Source organism: Carassius gibelio, chromosome A6, assembly GCF_023724105.1.
Source record: "Carassius gibelio isolate Cgi1373 ecotype wild population from Czech Republic chromosome A6, carGib1.2-hapl.c, whole genome shotgun sequence".
NCBI classification, from domain to species: Eukaryota; Metazoa; Chordata; class Actinopteri; order Cypriniformes; family Cyprinidae; genus Carassius; species Carassius gibelio.
This window is the reverse complement of record NC_068376.1, coordinates 9269640-9287215: the sequence shown is the minus strand read 5'-3', so window position 1 is coordinate 9287215 and position 17576 is coordinate 9269640. Positions and strand designations below refer to the sequence as shown.

Sequence of the window (17576 nt, the reverse complement as noted above, 5' to 3'; positions counted from 1 at the left end):
TAGCTGCTGGGTTAGTGTTAGTCAATACACTTGGATCACTTTGTTGCCTTGACAACCTATAGATGTGGACACTGAACAAACAATCTGTCTTAGGTGGATGCCTTATTGTCCATCTCAAGAGACTCGATGTCTGATTGGCTTTGTCTCAGCCCATCCAGGCCCCTGATTGGCCTTCACATTGACATGTGACTATACTGCCAAGTATTTGATGCATGTGCTTCGGTGTGTGTGTCTCCGGTGTGTGTGTGTGTGTGTGTGTGTGTGTGTGTGCATGTATGCAGTGATACAACTCTGATGTCTGATCTTGGCAGGGTGCTGTCAGGCTGTGTGTGTGTTGCCAGCCTGCAGGCAGATACCAGTGTCTTGATGTAAAACTAAAATACAAGACTTCAGAGAGGGAGACACCAAAAGAGCACAGTACACACAGCTGACAGAATGTGTGCAGTGTACTAATGTCTTATCAGATTTAAACTATTAACCCATTAGGACTTAAACGTTCCAAACCCCATTCATTGTATGTGAGTGACAATTACAATGAATGAGGTTTGAAACTTTCATGTCTTAATTTATATATGATGTATCTATAGTAAACACTACCAGATTAGAACCATTAATATTTTTTATTACTATTAAGTATACAAAGGCTGCATTTATTTGAGTAAAAATACAATAAAACAATAATATTGTGAAATGTTATTGCAGCTTAAATAGCAGATTTCTATGTGAATATATTTTAAAATCCAATTTATTCCTGTGATGGAAAATCTACATTTTCAGCAGCCATTACTTCAGTTTCCAGTGTTACATAAGCAGTGTAATTTGCTGATTTAGTGCTCAGTAATAATTAGTGCTCAATTATTAATAATGATTCTTATTATTATCAATGTTGAAATCTGTTTTTGCTGCTTAATGTCTTTGAGAAAAATATGATAATATATATATATATATAATAATATATATAATTTGAAACAGAAATATTTTGCAACATTATAAATGTCTTTATTATTAATTTTCATTTTCATTTAATGTGTCTGTCCTAAATATAAAAAACTATTCCTCCTTACCAAAAACCTTTAAATGGTAGTGTATGATGGTTTTTATGATGGATATTAAACAGCAAAAACTGTTTTCAACAATATTAGCATATTAGAGTGATTTCTAAAACATCACGTGACACTGAAGACTGGAGTAATTGCTGCTGAAAATTCAGCTTTGCCAGCACAGGAATGAATAAATAAATAAATATATATATATATATATATATATATATATATATATATATATATATATATATATATATATATATATATATATAGTTTTTTTTTATTTTTATCAAACAAATGCAGCCTTGGTGAGTATAAGAGTTTTCTTTCAAAAACAATATTATAATTATTCTAAACATTTGACTGGTATTGTACAGTACAATAAATTGTGTGAGAAGCAAACTGAAATTGTTGTATCTGTGTGTGTATTTAACAGGTATAATCATGATGATGAACTTTTGTGAAGAGGTCCATGTGTACGAGTACATTCCTTCTATGAGACAAACCAGTCTCTGCCATTACTATGAGACATATTACGACGCGGCCTGCACATTAGGGGCATACCACCCTCTGCTTTATGAGAAAGTGCTTGTCAAGCGAATGAGTGCAGCTTCTGAGGAGGATCTCAAGAAAAAGGGAAAGGTCACATTGCCAGGATTCAGTAAGATCAAGTGTACACTGTGATTTACAGACTCGAATGTACAGTTGCATAAAAAGGTGTACAGGTCTTCAAAACTGTCCAGCCCTTCAAACTTATACTAACATAGACTTTTATCATCTAATGGGGCTTCACCCATAACAAATTTCTGCCTGATGAACTTAAAATTACCTAAATTTAGAGATTGCATCTGCTGTGTACACAAAACATGATTGTGATGCAGGACAAAAAAAGTTTCAAAGAACAGTATGTAATGGGTTAAAATGGAACATAGATTTCTCTTTTCTGTCTGTGCTGTTCTCATAATATTTTATGGTAATTCGTGATTAAATCTTTTGCAGTTCTCATTGGTTGAATGACAGTTTAAAGCTGTTAATGTACTATAAGAGCCAAAATCTTTAGATTTTAACTGTAGATAATTTATCAGTTTAATTAAAGTTTTTTTTATATAAATAGTTAATTCCATAATATAAATCGATTTTGAATGTGAACTACTACTGACAAACCTCTCTGAGAAGAGTGTCTTGATCAGAAAAGTTTGACTGAATGTTGTGCATATTATTTCTATTAACATTTGTATTTATTTCTTGCATTTTAGTAAAAAGTTGGAACTATTTAAAAAACCTTGAATATATTTTGAATATATTCTGTTATTGTTTAAAGAACTCACATTTTGAAAGTAGTTTAGTGTTATTTATAATTTCCTACAATCACTTTTGTACATGGTATTGTTTCTTCTGTAATTTGTTTCATCATTGTGGATGTTGGATTAAGATTTGTGGAAGGACTGTGATAAGATGATAAGAAATCAAATCCCTTGAATCAGTGCTAAAGAAAAAGTTTGGATAGTCAAACCTGTTTGTTCATAAGGATGTAAATAACAGGGTTGATGACTGTGCTGCTTTTGGCAAGGAGGGATGGCACCACGCTCGCAATGGGTGTGATGATCCCCGGACGTCCAAATGTGGCCATCATCGCAACAACCCCATAAGGCATCCAGCACAAAAGGTAGCACGCCACTGTTGTGATGACCATGAATAAAATGTGGTACTCTCTCCGTCGTGCTGCTGTCTTCCTGATCCGCCCTACCTGAGGAAAAACATGTATACATTGAATTGTATTTTTTTGTTTGCACCAGCAGATGATTCAGAACTGGTCTTCAGTATAAGCAAGTCCCTCATGAAAGCATTTCTGATTCACTATAGAAAGAACCTACCATCTGGTTTAGAGGAACTACTGATTTATCAGGCTCAGGAATATAATTTATTGATATAAAAAAAAGATATATCACAGCAGTTTTGCATATGTGTGAAGTCTATATGTGGAACAAATAAACTGCATTCCAAATATAATGAAAGTCATGACATTTGCCAAATATGGTAACTCATAATCAGAATTGTTGCTCTGCATTTAACCAATCCAAGTGCACACATACAGCAGTGAGTAGGGAACACACACACACACACACACACACCAGGAGCAGAGGGCAGCTATATCCAACACCCGAAGAGCAATTGGGGGTTCAATTGTTTGTTAATGGGTACTTCAGCCATGGTTATTGAGGGTTGAAAAGAGTGCTGTTCATTCACTCCCCCCCCCATCTACAACTTCTGCTGGCACTGAGGCCCCGTCTAGAGGGCTGTATTGGGATTGAGTCCCGCCGAGTCCGGCGGGACCAAACGCAAATCTCGCAGGAGTGGGCGGTTTGAATTTTGCTGCGGGCGGGAATGGGTGGCTAAAAAAAACACTGCGAGATAGGGAGGTTGCCTATAGCGACATGATGGAGAAGATGTCAATAGATGATGTAGAAAAGAACCTAATGTTATTTATTAGAGTTGTTTTTTGAGCACAGCCCCTTGTTGCCATTTCTTAATTAGGTCAAGATGTCATGATTCTGCCCTCGTGTCCTTGATTTTTCCCTAGTCTTGAGGCAGGATCATGACAGACCCGTGTTTTGTGTACAAGCACATGGCCTTGTCTTTGGGCCATGTGCTTGTGTTGTCTCGCTCCCTCGCCCCGCCCCCCTTGTTATCCTAGTCTTGTCGTGATTGTCCTATCTGTGCCACCTGTCGTGTCTTAATTAGTTCCCCTATTTAGATCTCCTAGTGTGCTCTGTCTTTCGTCAGTTCATTGTTCCACATTTGTGATTGTTTACCAGATCGTGAGTGTCTCTAGATGTTTCTGTATCCTTGAACTCTTTGTATAACCTTGAGTGTTTGTTTGTAGTTAGTGTTTAAGAGTTTGTTTATCATGTCAATCCTGTCCTGTTAAGTTGTTTAGTTTCTGCCCTAGCCGTTGTTTTCCCCCTCGTGGGTTTTGTTTTCCCTTTTTGTACAAATAAATCCTTTGTTTAGTTACTTCCTGTCTGCACCTGAGTTCCTCCTTGCCAAACCCTGACACAAGAGGCATGATGATGCCAGTGTTATTGAGCAGGCTGCCTAAGTTTGAATGTTTTTATTCTTATTTGTATTTTTCAAACAGAATACCTGTGACATTTGGCTAATAATTGTAAAACTGGTGTTTTTCATGTAGCCTAGTTTATCATATTATGTATATATATATATATTTTTTTGCAAAGCAGTCTTTTTTTGTGTGAAAAGCTTTTGATAAAAACGAAATTATATTTGAATGTATTGTGTGTGTGTGTGTGTGTGTGTGTGTGTGTTTTTATTTTTTTTTTATATATTTTTTTTTTATATACATGCAGGCCAGGGAAACGAAACAAACATTATTATCTCTTTAATAATATCAATATCAATATAAATACGTGTTTTTTTTTTTCCCTACGGGACAGGAGAAGACACAAAATCGATGCATCTCTATTATTGTGCGGGAATAAATTCTTAGAGTTTTGCGGGCAGGAGTGGGCATACATATGGCGGGAGTGTAACACACACGTTGTGGGAGGTAATGGTCAGAAATTTGGCGGGCGTGGGCGGGAGCGGGATGAAGAAAACAGTCCCGCGCAGGGCTCTAGGCCCCGTCCACACGGAGACGCGTTTCTGTGAATACGCACAAATTTTTTATCGGATAGGCGTTTCTCCAACCGCAGATCCGGCATTTCATAAGGTGAGACCGCTATTTTTTGAAACCGGGTCCCATAGTGGATCAATTTGAAAACGCCGTCTTTGCGTTTTCGTCTGGATGGCTAATCCGTATTTTTTCTGAAACGTTGACGTCATCAGCCCACGTCTCCCACCTAGTCAGACAGCTCTACGTCACGTAACAGCAACAAAAACATGAACAAACACTGAACGATTGTCTTTTTATTAACTAAAATTAACACTGATTAATAAATGTAGTGTTCCATGTTCATTTGTGTACCACGCGCAAGGTTTATGAGCATAGTCCAAGTCTTCTTCTCTTTTAGTGTATCTCTGTGGCAGAATTACAGCGCCACATACTGGTCTGGCATGTATACTACATCATTATGCGGTTTTGTGTGGACGCGGATATTTCTTGAGACGAGGAAAAAAAAGATTGGATTGGGGTAAGCTCCGTCTCCGTGTGGACGGGGCCTGAGACTCGAACCTGCAACCTTTGGGTTACAAGTCCAACTCCCTAACCATTAGGCAACAGCTGCCCCCTCAATGCACAGCTTTAAACAAATTTCAGAAATGGTATTCTTTATTATGTAAATGCACAATGCTTTCTTAGAAGCTAAAAACAGAACTTGAGTATTTGAGTTTTCAGAAACGGCTAAAGAAAGATATTTTTCATGAGGTCACATCAAGAACATAATTTTTTGTGAACTATTTCGATCAAGTGCACAATAGCACTGACTGATCGTATTTTTCAGCATAGTAGAGAATGTGGATTCCAGATTTCACCGGCGTTTTGAGGCTGTTTAAACTTTATCTGGAGTCTGAGATATTGACCTTATTTTAGCTCGAGTCAGAGAGTTATTGTTTAGTTCCAGAGAAGATTTCAAACTGCACATTGCAAACTGTACACACATAATAAGATTTACAGTACACTGAACTGAGACGTTGTGACTGAATTTACCTGTTTGACAGCACAGAGGAGCCGGCTGTAACAATACACCATGACCAGCACGGGGATTCCCAAACAGAAAATGAACAGACAGATGATATAGGAATGTGACTGCGGGGTGTTAGTTGTCCATGTAACCGAACAACTGGTTCCTGCCCCTTCAAGTCCATAGCTACTCCATCCCAGTAAGGGGGGGACTGTCCAGAACAGTGAGTAGAGCCAGGAGCCCCCGACAGCCAACAAAGGTTTGCTGTAGTCTGGGGCCCTCTTGTTGTAAACAGTTAAAGTACTGTAACGATCATACGAAAGGATTGCCAGAGAGATCAATGATACAATCCCTGTAAAAACAAAACAAAAACAAAAAAAACAGAGAAATTAGTCTGTATTTTAATGCTCACTTTTAAACTACAAAGCCACTTGTACAATCAACTAAATTATTTCAGAACTGTTATTTAAATTAGCAGAACAAAATGCTAATGAAGTAAATGAACCCGGGAATATTTCCTTAAGCTCCATGAGTAAGTTCTATATTTATAAACTCCAAGGTAAAGCTGCCTAGAGAAAGACATGAAAAAATTATGATGACACCCTAATTAGGGACCCCTTTTAAAAATAAGAAAGCAACTATTTATTTTAATTCACATTTCATGAAAAGTGTTTTGTTGTTGTTTTTTAGGGATAGTAAGTTTTAAAATAATAATTTCTTATGAATCACAATGAATGCCCTACTATTTACATTAGTTCCCAAGAGAAGCACTCCTAATGTCAAAGTGATGTTATGATTTTCAAAACAATAATTATAAATGACTCCCAGGTTCATGGCTATTTCAAGAAACACAGCATAAAGTTGGAGAACTACCACAGCCATATTCTATTGCTATTACATACGATTGAAAATTCCTTTAATTCACCAGATATTCGCCAGAATATGACGAGCTCATAAACTGTTTGTAACACATTAAAACTTCATGATCACAGGAAGAAGGAGGCAGGAACCGGTGGACAATCAAACAAAAACTTTAATTACAAAATAAACACAGAAACAGCGCAGCAGCCTCTCATGGATGGCTGCCGCGCACAAACAAAAGCAAAACACAAACTAAAATCCAGGCCTGGTCCTCTCTCGTCCTTCACTGTCATTGCTCCTGTTTTATATCCTTCCATCTCCTCCGTGGGATTTGAGACCGGTGGGTCGAGCAGGTGTCGCTAATTTCCAATCACTCTACTGGCCTCTCCCTGTTCCCAGGGCTCTTGGCCCCGCCCCACTCGTCACACTGTTCCTTTGTTTTCTCCCCCTTACATTTGCAAAGGCATGTGTTAATAAAGATCTTTGTAAATCTGCTTATTTTTGAGCCTGTTGACAGAATCCTAGGCTGTCGTATTTGTCTGTGTATGCAAGAAATGGCACACAAGTGTGGAGCCAAGGACTTTTGAACTGCAGAAACACACAGCAGGGGATTACAGGGTAATTTTCATATCTTGAGTGTGTTGTTTAGTAGAGTCAGACACTGCAGCTTACCTTCTGCTCACCTGTGCGATAGTAATAAAGCACTTTCAATATAAGTTGGCTATCTAGAAACATTAAATTTAAAAAAGGGTGTGCTGTGGCGAAAAAGGTAGGAAAACTTCAGCACTCATATTTCTCTGGGCTCATTCAGAATATGAGTGAGCAGGGATACAAAAATGCAGAAGTATGATAAGTAGTGTCCTGGAAATTCCCAATATTAATTGGGACAACTCAAACTACTACAGTTGTTAATATAATAACTACAGTATCTCGGGTTAATTCCCCGAATACTTACAATCCAATCCAAAGAACTACAGTATCAAGGTAATTCCCTGAATTCCTCTAATATTTACAACATAATACAATACTCAATCACACATAAGCACACAGGTTTTCAGCATCTATATACTCTCACTGCAATTCTGAGCTTATGCGGTTACCTCAGCCCAAGGACGGCTCTATAGTCTTCCAACACTTTCACTGTCTTTTGAGCATATAATCTTTAGTACTTCTATTCCTCAGCTGTGCAGCATTTCACAGACACCACTCCAAAGTTGTTCTTTGCAGGAATTAAAGTTTTATTCATGGTTGGGAGCCCACTGGTCACAACATCCAAGAGAGACTCTTGTCGTCTGAGTAAAACTCAATGTCACTCAAGTCTTTGGTTTGTCACATGACTGTAAGTTCTACTGTTTTATGCACTTTCTGAGTAAGTATAGATTATTTAATTATAGGGACAAGGGACACTTTGATCTTAGCATTCTTAGTCTGCACTTTACTTAACATTCTATGTTGAACATTCCCTTTTGACTCCTTCCGAGGCCATTACATAAAATATTTCCATCACATTGTAGTTTTCACAGAGGCCCACAAGTCTGACCAAAGGCCGCCAAATTACACATTTTGCAACTTTTGCTGACAAATGAACACTGATATCTTGGTGAAAGTGACACATAAGGGTGAAGAGTAATACATATTGTTCCTTTACTCATATACTGACATTATGGAAATACAAAGCTGGTTAAAATCAGTTATCTTATTCTTGATGCTTATTGTGGGGAAATACTATTGAATTTATATGTAACTTTGTGTGCTATAGATTAAAAAAACTGTAAAAAAAAGATTATATTTTAGCTCGGTCAACAAAAATAGTTCCAAACCAAGTCAAAGCAGAATCAACCATTGGCTGTCTCCAAGCAACACAAAGAAGTGATGTTCAATTCCTGAATGAATCAGTTTTTGATAGAGACTTACTTTATCACTTGTCGTCATCTACTGGTGTGATATAGTAACTGTGAAATCCCCACCACTACACTGACGGCTTACTATTTTGGAACATGCAAACACGGAGTGATACAAACAGTGAAAAGTCCTAGTCCTACTGGACTAAATATAAACAATATTTAATGCTGTTCGGCCAATCAGATTATAAGGAAGGAACTTAATGTTGAATAACAAACAACATTATGTCACAAATGTTGAGAACAGAGATTAATTTATTAAACTTGGAGCTTAAAAAAAATTAAGCTCCAAGCATAAGTTCAAGTTTCGTAAACTTAAGAGAATGGCTTAATACACGAGAAAGAAAGAAATACATGAGAAAATTTGTAATAGCATGTTTATTTTCTTAATGTTTATGTTCTCACTGTTATTATTAAGCTTTTTCAGCCCAATGGGTTTTTTGACACTTGCATACAGCTCACTCAAAGCCAGATACAAGGGGATAATAGCATCACATTCAACAGGTACAATATAAAGGTGCATCTTAATAAATTAGAATGTTGTGGAAAAGTTCAACTCAAGTGTGAAACTCATGTATTAAATAAATTCAGTGCACATAGACAGAAGTAGTTTAAGTCTTTGGTTTTTTTAATTGTGATGATTTAACATTTAACAAAAACCCACCAATTCACTATTTCAACAAATTAGAATACTTCATAAGACCAATAAAAATAACTATTTTAGTGAATTGTTGGCCTTCTCCAAAGTATGTTCATTTACTGTACATGTACTCAATACTTGGTAGGGGCTTTGCTTTAATTACTGCCTCTATCCGGCGAGGCATGGAGGTGGTCAGTTTGTGGCACTGCTGAGGTGGTATGGAAGCCCAGGTTTCTTTGACCGTGGCCTTCAGCTCATCTGCATTTTTGGTCTCTTGTTTCTCATTTTCCTCTTGACAATACCCTATTGATTCTTTCTGGGGTTCAGGTCTGGTGAGTTTGCTGGCCAGTCAAGTACACCAACACCATGGTCATTTAACCAACTTTTGGTGCTTTTGGCAGTGTGGGCAGGTCCCAAATCCTGCTGGAAAATGAAATCATCATCTTCAAAAAGTTGGTCAACAGAAGGAAGCATGAAGTGCACACAGACTTAAGTAGTTTTTGGTTAAGTTAGTCTTTGGTTCTTTTAATTGTGATGATTTTGGCTCACATTTAACAAAAACCCACCAATTCACTATCTGGCCAGCAAACTCACCAGACCTGAACCCCATAGAGAATCTATGCATAAGGAGCCCCTACCAAGTATTGAGTACATGTAGAGTAAATGAACATACTTTCCAGAAGGCTAACAATTCACTAAAATAGATTTTTATTGGCCTTATGAAGTATTATAATTTAGTGAATTGGTGGGTTTTTGTTAAATGTTAAATAATCACAATTAAAAGAATGCCTCAGTAAGTATTGGAACCCCGGTTCCCTGCGAGTGGGAATGAAACATCTAAGAGATATTTATCCGTTATGGGAACTCCTTCCCTTCCAACCTTTCCTGAAGTTCTATTGGCTCACGCCAGTCAATGACTGGCCAATTGACGCGAAGTATGCAATTACATGCAAATACAGACAAGCTCGGGAGGCAGTATAAAATGTGGTGAATGCGACAATTACATCATAATCTTATGGTGAACACTGCTTAACTGATCTATGTCTCATTCCCGCTCTCAGGGAACCGAGGTTACGATAGTAACTGGAGCATTCCGTCTCAAGCTTTCATGAGACATCACAGAGATATTTCTCCGTTATGGGAATGATATTCAAAAAAAGGCTATGAGCAGCCTGAATAAGATAGACACTCAGCGAAGATAGAACACACATGATTCCCAACCACTAGGGACGCTTATGAGCGCCTAAAACCCAGGCATACAAATTTTACATATCTGGCCAGTACTAACATAGGCTGTGCTGAGAACAAGGCAGACGCAACATCTGTACTGTAAGGGGCTGCACAGCAATAATGGTGTTAAGCAGCATAACACAAAACATAATAAGGTAGCACGAAGTGAATCAGACATGAATAACAGGAAGCTGCACTGAGTACAAGACAGACAACAACAATAGCATAGGGCTGCGTAGAGTAATACTGTACGAGACCGCAACACACATGAATAGAGGTATTAATCAGTCACTCACCAACAGCACTCAAGAAGCTAAGGACTTAATGTCCAGCTTGTAGAACCTGGCGAAGGTATTCTGAGAAGACCAGCCAGCTGCAAAGCATATCTCTTGAATAGACATACCTCTTGACCACCCCCAGGAGAAGGCGATAGCTATTGTTGAGTGGACCCTAATGTGAAAAGGGCATTCCAAACCTTGGCACGTATAAGCAGCCATGATAGCATCTACGACCCAGTAGAAAAAGCCTCTGTTTTGACACGGGCCGTCCCTTCGCACAACCACCGTAGCACACGAAAAGCTGGTCCGATTGCCGAAAGCTGGCTGAATGGTCAATGTAAATCCTCAAAGCTCTGACAGTGCACACTGAAGTCTGAGCGTCCGCATCACACGAGGTCGATGACTTAGAAGACAGGGCGAAACAGTCTGTGCTCTGAAGGGGGTAGATAGTGATTTAGGCATATAGCCCAGCCTCGGTCGGAGAGTGATGCTGCAGTCACCGGGTCCGAAGCGAATACAGTCACTGTCCACAGAAAACGCATGCAAATCCCCTATGCGTTTAGTTGAAGCGAGGGCAAGAAGAAGTGCACTTATAGACAGATAACTCCTTCATATTAACGGATGCAAAAGGCTCGAATGGTGGCTGTGAAAGAGCTCTTAACAACACCTCTAAGTCCCAAGATGGGACTAAAGGCGGACGTGGGGGATGCAATCTCCTCACTCCCTTAAGAAAACCCACCACCAGCTTGTGCCTACCGGTCAATTGCCCACCCAGCGGGGAACGAAAGAGGCAATAGCGGCTACATAGACTTTCAGTGTTGATGGCAGAGATCTACTATCCAGTCTGTACTGTAGAAACGTAGAACATATGACACAGAGCAAGTAACCGGGTTGATATGAACATCATGGCACCATTTCACACACACTCCCCATTTTAGAGCATACAAACGCCTTGTAGAGGGCACCCTTGCCTCCGAGAGAGTGTCGAGCACACATGAATGCAGAGCGCTCAGATCCTCTCATCTCCCCGAAGCAGCCACACATGAAGCCTCCATAACTCCAGGTTTGGGTGCCACACCGCTCGCTTGAGACAGCAGATTCTTCCTGATGGGGATAGGCCAGGGCGGCACCACCAGCAGCTCTGTCAGGTCAGGGAACCAATGCTGGGGTAATGAGTATCACCGAAGCCCCCTCCTCCCTGATCTTGCATAAGACCAGTGCCATTATCTTGATTGGAGGAAACACATACAGCCTGGTTGCTGGCCAGTGTGATGTCATAGCGTCCCCTTCCAGTGGGGAGTGAGACAGGGAGAAGAACAGCTGGCAGTGCGCATTCTCGCTCGTGGTGAACAAATCCTTTAGAGCTAAGAACACTGCTTCCAGCTCCAAGCGGTTTATGTGCCACCGGCTCTGAGGTTCTGACCACGGCCCCAAAGCTGTGACATAACATACAAAACACTAGGGGTGCTCAGATGAGACTTCATTTGCTGTAGCCCACCCACTTCAAGATTTGACATGTTGCATTGAAAGATGTTTTTCTGCACAGCAGTGTGTCAGCTATAATTGATAACTGGTTGGCTATAATTGATTGGCTGAGAGTGCCGAGATATAGTATCTCCTTCTGCAGGTTACACTGTGATGCACCACTAGGTTATTAGCATTATATTTAGCATTAACATTTTTCTTTTATTTAGCATAAAAAACAACTGATACTCATTGATTAATTTATACACATCTATATTATCTAAGAATGCTCAATTTATAATCACTGCAGTTGCCAATTATTTTGATTCAACACAAGGTCTGCTCATTTGCCAAAACTTGTATTATAATTCATTGAGAGCATTTGTAAGAGTATGTGAGGAAGGTCCAGGAAGGGTGCGTTGAGGGATTCCCTTGCCACCAGAGACGTGAGCTGCCAGACCCGCGGTCCGGATGAGAACTGCATCCGTTTACATGGCCATCAGGCCAGGATGCCAGGCCGTCTATCCCCTTCAAGTGCTGTGGCCAGTGAGAGGGATGAAGCTGCTAGAAGATGCCGCCACCCCTCAGCAGGGAATTATGGAGGAGGAATGAGGTAAGATGCAATGTGTGAGTGTGTGTGAGTGCTGTGCTAACCAACAAGGACAGGTCACTTTGTTACATCACTTCCCCCCTCTCCAGGCCACGAACCCATTGGGTGCCAAGACAGGTACCCAGCTATCTTGTTCTGAGTGCCAGGTCAATGTCAGGCCAATTTTGAATTGGTAGGGTTGCAGGGAGAGGTAACATCTGGTCACGAAAGAGTTATGATCCTTCATTGTGTGCATCCATGTCAACTTCCTGCTCAAGTATGCAATGTTCCTCTCTTCAATCGGATCTCCCTGGGCCAGGACTGCTCCAATCCCCACACTAGAAGCCTCTACCTAAACAAAAAAAAAAAAATCCTTGTCCTTTTCCCAGTCCCTTCCAGTGTCAGAGCGGAGCATATTCTTGAGTGTCTGGTTAAAACCTTCTACCAGTCCCAAAATGTCCATGATGATGCGCTGAAAAGGAACAGATATCACAGGCAGAAGAAGTAAAGGTGCATGTCGGTGAAGAGTTTTATTGGCATCCGGGGCACGTGGTGGAGTAAGTCTGTACATCAGTGATACTGTACATACAGTCAGATTATTGAGCTGGCCAGGAAAGATTTTCTTTTTTTTTTGTGCTTCACCTGTCCAAGTTATAAGATCATGACCCCATCTTTTTGCATTTAGCATTGTTGTCCGTGAGTAATTTTTTAACAATTGAAGTTTCATAGATGCTGGCTTTGTGAAATGCTCCATGGTAATTTTCTTTTTTGTGGAAACCGTGACTTCAAGGTAAATATTTTAGTTTGCTTTCACTTTGCAGCAGTAGTTCTGAGATGTTTGGACACAATCATTCTACTGTAAGAGTTTGAGGGTGCCTATCATTCACCCATTATTCTTCGTCATGCTTTGTGTACCTACTCACAATTTTAAAGACTGTTGTTCTTAAAACACAAAATTGGGTTTAAAGACACTCCTGTTAAATGCAGGGGCTCCCAAGATGTGCCATTTTTGGAAGTCTGACAAGTCACACACTTCTCACATGGCTCGTATTATACACAACTTATTCTACACTAATTTTAAGCTAAAGAATAAAGACAGTGAAAATATTTTTAAAAATCTTAAAATTAGTTTTTGTTACACAAATTACATTAAACCATTATAATGGAGGTTCGTATTATTTTGTCCAACCCCTGTATCCATTTTATATAAATATACATGATGTTTTATATACAAATACAGTGGGCCCCAAAAAGTATTTGGACTCTTAAGTCACACTGTGTACAAATGTACAACTTATTAGTGCATAGTAGATGTGCTTTAAATATATACTGTATATATAATGTGAAATGTTTTGTTTGAAAAGTTTTCTTGTGCTATGTTTCTGAATTTTGTCAAGTAAAGAGAACTCTAGCAGATATCTTCTGCTAAGTGTTTATGGAGCAGTGAACACAGTTTAGGAACCCTGTTAAGCAGAAATGAAGCCTGTCCACAGCAGCACATAATATGTGCCTTCTAATGATATGTTAATGACTTTCAAGCCTATAAATTTCACAAAATTAAATGGCATTTATATTTGATCTGTCAGGCTCCAACAAGATTATACATGCTATTAGTCTTTTGAGGAACATTTGAAATGATGAAATACATATATGTGGTTTTCTTAGGATATATTATCTGCTGTTTCATAAATCTGTATTATTAAACTGAAGCACCAAAGCATTTGCAATGTAAATCAATAATTGAATTTTCAGATAGAGAACATAGATAACTACTGTATGTTATTGTTCCTGGGATTAGTTCCTGTCGGCAGGGACCTTTCCAGAGAAGTACGTACTTGATATATAAAACACTCTTCCTGAAGTTGCAAACTGATCTTTGTCACTATATTATTTTCGTTTATCGCAATCATAAATAACCTTGTTTTGTAGTGTTTTTCCATTTCTTCTTGCTATTCACTTGTAGTAATGAATCGGAAGGAAAGAATCACAGAAAATAACTTCCTTCTATGCTGAGAAATAAGGTGAATAAGACTAGACAGAGTTTGTTTTGTGATTTCTCACTGTGACAAGGGCACATTATTTCATTCTTAATGAGAAAAAGGATAAAGTAATTACAATATTTTTGCAAATCAAAATTGGTACTCTCTGCCACATTGCAGCTATTTATGGAGAGACTGATCAGAAATGGAAACCAGGTGGGTGTCAGGAAAATACATAATATCATCTGTTGGAGATGAGAGACTCTAATTATCATTATTATAATTCTGGAGAGGAAATATTCTCTCAGCATCAGTCATCTGATGACAATTTCTAATTAAAAGATGGATTCACATATTCTCTGAAAGTGCTTTTGTCACAAGGGCTGATCCTGAGCTTCTTCTTGGACTTAGATCTGAAGTTCTTCAGCCCCGGCTTTTCGTGGGAACAAGGTGAGTTATGCAATCAATTTCCTACTGTTCCCAAATCTAACAGGACAGCATGTTCTTATCTTCAAAGCAGTTTAATCATGCTTATCTAAGTTTAAGAGAATACTATGCTCATGAGGACTTAATCCCAACATACTTAAGTGAAGACAAGAAATAAGCTCAATTTGAGATTAACTTGGATACACTGTGCGCAGCTTTCTAACCTGGCCTAATACATACAACTCAGCATGCTATCACAATATAAGAGCACATGACAACTACTCCATATTAATTAATATTCTTAATAAAGATTAACTGCAAGAATTAAACAGTCAAATGCTTATACACAGCTTGACTATATACTCAATATCCCACTCATCTTTGCAGCTCTATAAAAATGCGTCCCTGATACTGTTTTTTTATGACCTCCATGACATAGGATGCATGCTAGTTAATAGTGAGAACTGGTTCCTGAACTAAAGTATTACCATAAAACTTAATTTACTTGTACAGATTTAGAAATGATGATATGCTCAAAATGAGGTTTTGACATATTTAGCTCACTTCTGAGTATGAATTAACCCAAAATATGGTTAAGGGCAACTCTCTCTTTCTCCCACACACTTTCTTTGTAAAACTACAGACTGCAGTTTTATGTATAACCTCTTTTGACTTCTTTGATGAAAGTCACTGTTGAACCTCCCTCTGTAAATAATTTTATAATTGCTTAAAAGTATTTTTAAAGTTCCAGATGGATTAATAAAGACATTTAAATCATGAAGTAACTAATACATTTTGAATTATGTTCAGGGAGATCATCCCTGGAGTGCCATAAATATTCTATAAAGAATTTAATTTGTAAGGTGAAAAATATACTGCATGTTTAAATTCATCACAGTCCCTGGGAAGTTAAGCTTTGATGCATGGGAAAACAGTTGAAGTATAGATGTGGAACACAAGAGAAATTAAGAAGAAAATATATGTGCATGGAAAATAACTTTGTGACATTTTGTGTGTGTGTGTGTGTGTGTGTGTGTGTGTGTGTGTTTGTGTGTGTGTGTGTGTAAAAACATATTTTAGATGCATCAGGAAAGTATAAATCTGTTTTTCTCTTTGGCAGACTAACCTGTTAAGTTGAAAGCAAAATATGTCAAAACTTTTAACTAATATTTTTTCATTCATATATTTCCATAAATATTTACTTTGATATATTCTGCGTCCACATACTTTGTTTGTTGTTTATTGCATTTCTGAACAGACTGAGGCAAATGACTTTTTATTATGTTCAGCTTTTCTAATGCACAGAGTAAAATAAAAAGAATAAAAAAGAATAAAATAAAAAAACCTTGATACATTTTATGAATTGTGGTTAGTGAACAAGTAAAAGGTATTGAAATAAATTTCAATAAACTAGTTTACCTAAATTGTATTGAAGGCTATTACACATTATAAGTAAATCAGATTGTATGGTGCTTCCCTGTCTGTACCTATATCTTTGCATTCTTTGTTTGTGTTTTCGTTATATATTCTTACTTACCAAAACATGAGTTGACAAACCCGTACCACATGCACCCGTGCTTCCCCACCAGCCACTGACCGCGGATACTGGCCGCGAAGCTGAGCGTGGTGCCGAACAGACAGACGAGCATGTCACTCACACTGATGTTGAGCAGAAGCATGTTCACAGGAGTCCGCAGGGTCTTGAATTTACAAAACAGAACGAGAACGATGAAATTGTTCAGGATCCCGAATACCAGAATAGATCCCAAAATAACAGCGACCACATTATGTCCCGTCCGTGACATTTTCTCAGCCGGAGTGTCGCTCCAGTCGTCATCTAACGCAGACAGCAAGTCCTCATCCGTGCCGTTCGAAATGTGACTGAAATTAGCGTCTTCAGAAAACATCTTTGCTTAATGCTATTCAACTTATGTTAGGCTACTTTTGTTGCATGCTTGATGCATGGACGGAATTCTCTCGGAGCTTCCCCACACCTGAGCATGGATCATGGCATCCACGGGAAGTTCTTTGAAAAGTCTCAATTCATGTTTCGTCTAATATTTTGTTAAAATCCTCAAAATAAAAAATCACGGCGCGTGAATACAGTTGCAGGGCTCAGCAGCCCAAATAAAAAAGCCTCTCAGTTAATCACAAACACATTTAAGCGTAGGTTAACCTTCATTTGTTGGTCATTTCCGAAGATGCTGTCGCAATGTGTCATGAATAATTTCATTCCTACCACTATTGCCGCTACTAAATTTAAAGCACAGGTCAACACGAAATGAAACAGTTTTAAAGACTCTCAAAATGTATACAGGTAATCTACAGCTCAAAATCTTACAGACAGAGGTCGAATAAAGGAGGCTCATCTTATCTTGACATGACGCTGAATAATAGATATGCAAAAGTCACGGTAACCAGGAGACATTGCGACAAATTCAGCCTTTCCTGCTGCCGGTGCTCGTGAATCTCGAGTTTGCCGCTTCTTCACAACACTTGAGAGCGGAGAGCGCATACTGTAGGCTACG

The 17576-nt window shown here is 38.7% G+C and overlaps 2 protein-coding genes across 2 annotated transcripts in view; one reads left to right on the top strand and one right to left on the bottom strand.

The window, feature by feature from the left end:
- The window catches only part of LOC128015429 (beta-galactoside alpha-2,6-sialyltransferase 2-like), a 20984-nt gene extending 18546 nt beyond the window's left edge, over positions 1–2438 (top strand). The window contains exon 7 of the mRNA XM_052599247.1: positions 1480–2438. Within this exon, the coding sequence (XP_052455207.1) occupies positions 1480–1727 (248 nt within the window). The 3' untranslated portion in view covers positions 1728–2438. The remainder of the gene's footprint in view (positions 1–1479) is intronic.
- The window catches only part of LOC128015430 (opsin-3-like), a 20414-nt gene extending 2838 nt beyond the window's left edge, over positions 1–17576 (bottom strand). The window contains exons 1-3 of the mRNA XM_052599248.1: positions 16586–17576; positions 5707–6032; positions 2557–2790 (exon numbers count right to left, since the gene is read on the bottom strand). Coding sequence (XP_052455208.1) covers positions 2557–2790; positions 5707–6032; positions 16586–16955 — 930 coding nt within the window. The 5' untranslated portion in view covers positions 16956–17576. The remainder of the gene's footprint in view (positions 1–2556; positions 2791–5706; positions 6033–16585) is intronic.